This window comes from Lycium ferocissimum, chromosome 5, assembly GCF_029784015.1.
Source record: "Lycium ferocissimum isolate CSIRO_LF1 chromosome 5, AGI_CSIRO_Lferr_CH_V1, whole genome shotgun sequence".
Taxonomy (NCBI): Eukaryota; Viridiplantae; Streptophyta; class Magnoliopsida; order Solanales; family Solanaceae; genus Lycium; species Lycium ferocissimum.
The window spans coordinates 19,083,811-19,089,379 of NC_081346.1; the positions used below are offsets into that span (position 1 = coordinate 19,083,811).

General features: G+C 31.9%; 1 protein-coding gene across 1 annotated transcript; it reads left to right on the forward strand.

The window, feature by feature from the left end:
* Nucleotides 1–1,173: 1,173 nt before the first annotated feature.
* LOC132058276 (cysteine protease inhibitor 1-like) lies at nucleotides 1,174–2,944 on the forward strand. The gene is made up of 2 exons (XM_059450827.1): nucleotides 1,174–1,243; nucleotides 2,279–2,944. The coding sequence occupies exons 1-2, from the start codon at nucleotides 1,174–1,176 to the stop codon at nucleotides 2,875–2,877; spliced, it is 669 nt and encodes a 222-aa protein (XP_059306810.1). The 3' UTR covers nucleotides 2,878–2,944.
* Nucleotides 2,945–5,569: the final 2,625 nt, after the last annotated feature.

Here is a 5,569-nt window from a genome sequence, read left to right on the forward strand (position 1 = left end):
GATGACATATATTGTTCTAGTATACTAGTTGTATATCGTGTGTATGTAATAGTCAGCGTAGTCAGCTTCTTTCATTTTTACATTTCTGTATTGGGCTTGGCCCGCATGTATTTAACATCTTGTGCTCTTTATTGGGCCTATAAATACACACCGGGCTCAGGTTATTTGGATTAATGAGAAAGAAAGATATTTTCCCACTTTTATGATTTTAGGAGTTCTAGAAGACTCCTCTCATTTCTCTCTCACCGACTTTCTTTGTTCAATAAGTTTTCTCTGTAAATCCTTCAAATTCATCTCATATTCAAAACTTAACAGCCTCCATTATCCTCAGTTCAAACATTGATTTTGCAACATTTAAATTTCGTACACTTCTGAGATTACGTATGAAGTAATTCGAATCACAATTTCCGTTCTTAAAATCATTCAAGATTTTTGTGACAATTTTTTTCTTATTAGTCTGTTAAAAACGAATGAACTATTTATTTATTTGGGAAAAATAATGAACTATTTATTTATTTGGGAAAAATTAACTTTGATGAAGTTAATGACATGCTTTTATATTCAAGGAAGTTTTTATGACATGTCTTATACAGAAGGTTCAAACGTTTTTTGTGTTTTATTTAATTTTCACCGTTGCCGTTCAATTCTAGTCACAACAAGAAAGTACAAAAATGGCAACAACTCTTTGGCAACAAAAGTAATATTGTTGGCAAAATTCAATGTTTGACAATAATTTAGTTTTATTATTGGCATATATGATGAAACTATTAAAAATGAACATTTTTTTTGTTGCCAAACAATTTAATTTTGTTGTCATATATTGACGATTGTTGCAAAAAGTACTTTGGCAACAACAAAAAAGTTGTTGCACGTTGTTGCAATAACAGTGGATGGGAAAAATTTTGTGCAACAAACTGTTGTTGCTAAAAGTACTTTTTGCAACAATAATCAATACTATGGCGATAAAAAATTTTGTTGGCAAATGTCTTCTTTCCCATAGCGAGTGAACCAATAATGTGCAACATATAGGGACTACTAGAAGGGAACAATATTATATTATTGTCATATCTAAAATGTGCAAATGAAGGACGGATGCTATGCAACTAGCAAATGCTAGCTCTATAAATTCGACCTTCAATAATAAACTAATGGTAGCAAGCAAATTTCTCCAATATGAAGTCCATTTTCAGTTTCCTCTTGCTTACTACTTTCTGTTTGCTTCCCTTCGTGGCCTTTTCATCAACTTTCACTGAGTTTCCCTTCCACCATGAAAATTAATGCACTATTATTGGAGAGAGAAATGAAACATATAGTATGAAAAATCCTTTAAGAAACTAATCTTTGCCCATAAAATAAATGCAATGTTATAATTATATAACTTTACCTAACATTAAGATAGAGATTAGTATTATATAATGAGCAAAACTTATAGAAATGGACAACCATTAGGAAACAATAATAATTCATGTTTAAAACGTGGCAAGGAATATGTGGATCACTCTATAAATAGAAGTGTTTGTAGAGGAGTCACAACTAACTCACAAGCAAGCAATACACAAATCAGTGAATCACAGTACGTACGTAGCTTAACTTGACGAAGTGCTTATTCCTCTTATCCCTCTCTTTACTTCCCTTTTTGGCCTTCTCAACAACTTTCACTTCGGATTGGGCTCCTCTCCATTTTTCCCAAGTTCTACCATAGATTAGAGACACATGGCATGAGTTAGAATTAATAGCTAAGATTTAATTGACTAAAACAAGGCCCTAACCATGATTTACATAATTAATAACTTATCCATAAATATATTAGAATATTTTCTCTCTCTTCCTATTTTACTTTTCCTACCCAATAAAATATCTTTTCTGATTTACCCGATTATTTTTTGCCACTTATTTTTTTTTTTTTGCTATGCAGAAATAAACCCAATTATTCAATTGGTGATATTTTCCGTTTTTTTTCAATTATGATGCTCATTAATTCACAAAATGTAGACCCCAATATTCAATCGGCAACGATATTTATGAAAGAAACTATATTCTGTAAAATATATCCATTAAAGAGTTGTCATAATTGAAAAAAAATGGAATATTAAAATAGGAAGAGATAGAAAATATTTTAATATATTTATGGATAAGTTATTAATTATATAAATCATGGTTAGGGCTTTGTTTTAGTCAATTAAATCTTAGCCATTAATTCTAACCCATGTCATTTGTCTCTAATCTATGGTAGAACTTGAAGAAAATAGAGAAAAGGAAAATGGAGAGGAGCCCAATCCTTTCACTTCTACCAATTCCATTCTCCTGCCCACTACTGACGACATTAATGGTCTTCCTGTCCCCGTCCAGGACCTGGACGGGGACCCGGTCAAGATCGGGGAAGAGTACATTATTCATACTCTCCTTAGTAACGGAAAGATTTACTTAATCTATGTTGAAAACACCACATGCCCAAACGGCATCATCGAGATCTCCGGTTACTATAAGGAAGGCACGCCCGTGAAATTCTTTACTAAGAACCCTACACGTCCTGCACCTTTTAATGTCGTACGCGAAACGAATGACATTAATATCATGTTCTCAGATCCAACTACTACAAGTCTATGTGTTAACGAAACTGTTTGGAAAGTTAGTGATCCCGACATAAAGGCAAAGGGGCTTAGGTTCGTGGTAACTGGTGGTACTTTAGGAAACATAAGCAGTTGGTTCAAGATTGAGAAATTTAAAACGGAGAGACCAGGTTCTTACAAGTTAACGTATTGTCCAACTTGCAGTATTAACGATTGTGAAGATGTGGGCGTGCAAGTCCCACGTCTGGCTCTCACTAACAAGCCTTTATCGTTTGGGTTCAAGAAAGTCAAGAAGAGTGATGCATAGTTGATTTCTCCCGATAATAATTCTTAACCTGCCTTTCTAAATTATGTGCGTGGATCTATCACTTGTCTTATATTTTCGGTAATTCACTCTCTATAATACTACTACTGTTTATGAATAAAGAAGCTAGATTTTGAATTTATTAATCCCCGCTTTGAAATTCTTTTTTACTTTGTCGACTTGGTACTCCCCTTAAAAAACTACTCCTTTCTTCACTTTTCACTTTTACCATAATATTCATATTTATTGGTGTATAGTCTTAAGTCTTGCATAATGATTTGGAGAATAAGTAACCAATGCTAACGGTAAAACACGAAAAATAAGACTTATGTTTTTTTCTTGATATGCTAAAGTAGATAAGTAAAAGTGAAAATTTATTTTTAGTATATATAGTGGACAAGTAAAGGTGAACCGAACGAATATTTATTAGAGGTTTGTTTTACTAAATTACCTTATTAATGGTGTTTTGAAAATCTAATTTTGACTACTAGTACTTTATTTAATTATTTAATGATAAAGATAATATTGAAAGAAGATAATAAATTTCTCTTGACTTGCTAAAATGAACAAATTCAAAAAAAATAAAAAATCATCTCTAATGCAAGGGACATATAAAATTCAATGAAGGAAGTATTAATCATCGCTCTCCACATTATTCCCACAAGATGCTAAGAGGGTGTTTGGATTGAGTTTTTAAAAATAGCTTATAAGCTAAAAGTTAAAAGCCATAATGGCTAAACAATAGGTCGTGGGCCAACATATCCAGCTCCTATCAAGTTTTCGTTTTGTCGTTTGTTTTATATAATTTCCTGACTTACCAAGTAAAACTAGCGAAACTTTTTTTTCTTTATTATGGCGATAACATTTCAAACAAAATTTTGTAAAAATATTTTGACAAGCTTTATCATGGGTCAATCTAGGCTACATAATTATCCTAAGTCAGACCAACTTTTAGATAGACTGAATTGAACGAGTTAATAAATATGCGGATCATTAACCCATTCAAACATCATGAATTTACGTTGATTGTCCTCCGAAAGGACACCCGTTTAATTTTTGGCCTTTTTTGGTTAATAATTTTTTCTTTTTGGGCCTTGTTAACACTACTCCAACAATTTTAGATTCCAGCCAAGAAACTCCTTCGTCTTCCTCCTTCTCCATCAGTCCATCTTCTCCTCCCTTTTTTTTTTTTCCTTTTTTCCTTCTCATTGTTTTTTGTGGTTGAATCATACCAGTCTAGCTCTATGTTATCCCCGGTCAATCATCACAAAATATGTTAGGTAATATTATTTGTCATTACATTACATTTAATTTATGACAAAGATTTATTTCTTAAAGGATCAATTTTTCCTACTATATCATTTTCTCTCTCCAATGGTAATACACATATTCCTTTGGGTCAGATCAGACTTATTCAAACGTATAAGATTTGAATTCACCAACTAGTGAAATAAATAAAAAACGCCTCACACAATTAATATCAATTGTGAGCCACAAAATAAAATATTTCTTCGTTCAACCATTTCAAGAATAAAATATTAACGTATAGATAAGAATCGTCACAAAACATGATTGCATAATTAAAGGACGATTCTTGAAGCAATGATAGGAAAAGACAGGGCATAGGACTTACCGAAGCAATTAACAAAAGTAGATTGAGACTCTTTAGTTTGATCACTTGCATAAAGTTAATTACTTAATTACTTAACTATTGCTCCTATCATTATACCTTTGAAACTTTAATAATTCATTGCTTTTAAAAATTGTTATCGTTGAATATAATGGACGAAATACATGACTTGTACAACTTTCACTATATTTTCACTATTATCCCACGTTTTTCTTTCTTTCAAATTGTGTTTCTCGACTTTCTGCCATTTTGTTTTTGGACGAGGAATTTTAGGTAACGTAGAGTCGTAGACCAACCATTTTGTTCAATAGTATTCTCGCTATTTTACTTTTGAAACAATTTCTTATACATATGAAATTAGATCCATATTTTCCAAAGATAACAGTATTTTCTAATTTACCAAACATAGCAAAATATTTATTACAAAACGTATACAAACTATGCAGCTAGTAAATAGTAATGTGTCAGTCCACTTCTCACTGCCAATGGCCTTTGCCTCACTTTCCAAATCCAACTTCCCCCTTCGTTCCTGTATGTTTAGTAATATAGTTTCTTATTTAATTATGTGGTGTGATAATATTACAACGCCCAAAACGGTTTGGACAATGATTGTATTTTAAATGGAAATGTCGTGATTATGACGAAATATAAGTTCACAATAAATATTATTACTTATAAACAATTTCACAACGACTTCGAATTTTTTTTTAATGCAACTGCTTACATTATTTTACTACAAGTCTCGAAATTTTCAATTAGAACCTAATTAAAATTGTACTCTACTTGATAATGACCACAAAATAATTGAACTTATATTCAAAGACACATTTGGCTTTAAGGAAAGTGAAAGGAAAAAATGGATTTTTCCTATCAGATATATCCTATAGAGATGGCAAACGGAGTGGCCAGGGTGGTGTAGGTTTAAGACTATGCGGCGTGGTGTAGGTTTAAGACTATGCGGGGCGGTTTGGGTTTAAAAGTTATGCGGGACAGGACGGATTCAAAATATATACTATTTTTTTAAAAATCTGATGCAATGAGGGTTTAAACATAATTTTAACTTTT

Excerpts from the sequence above, each read along its gene's own strand:
- LOC132058276 (XM_059450827.1), top strand. The coding sequence starts at position 1,174 with ATGAAGTCCATTTTCAGTTTCCTCTTGCTTACTACTTTCTGTTTGCTT. Across the intron at positions 1,244-2,278 it reads CTTCGTGGCCTTTTCATCAA|CTTTCACTTCTACCAATTCC; the intron begins CTTTCACTGAGT and ends AGGAGCCCAATC.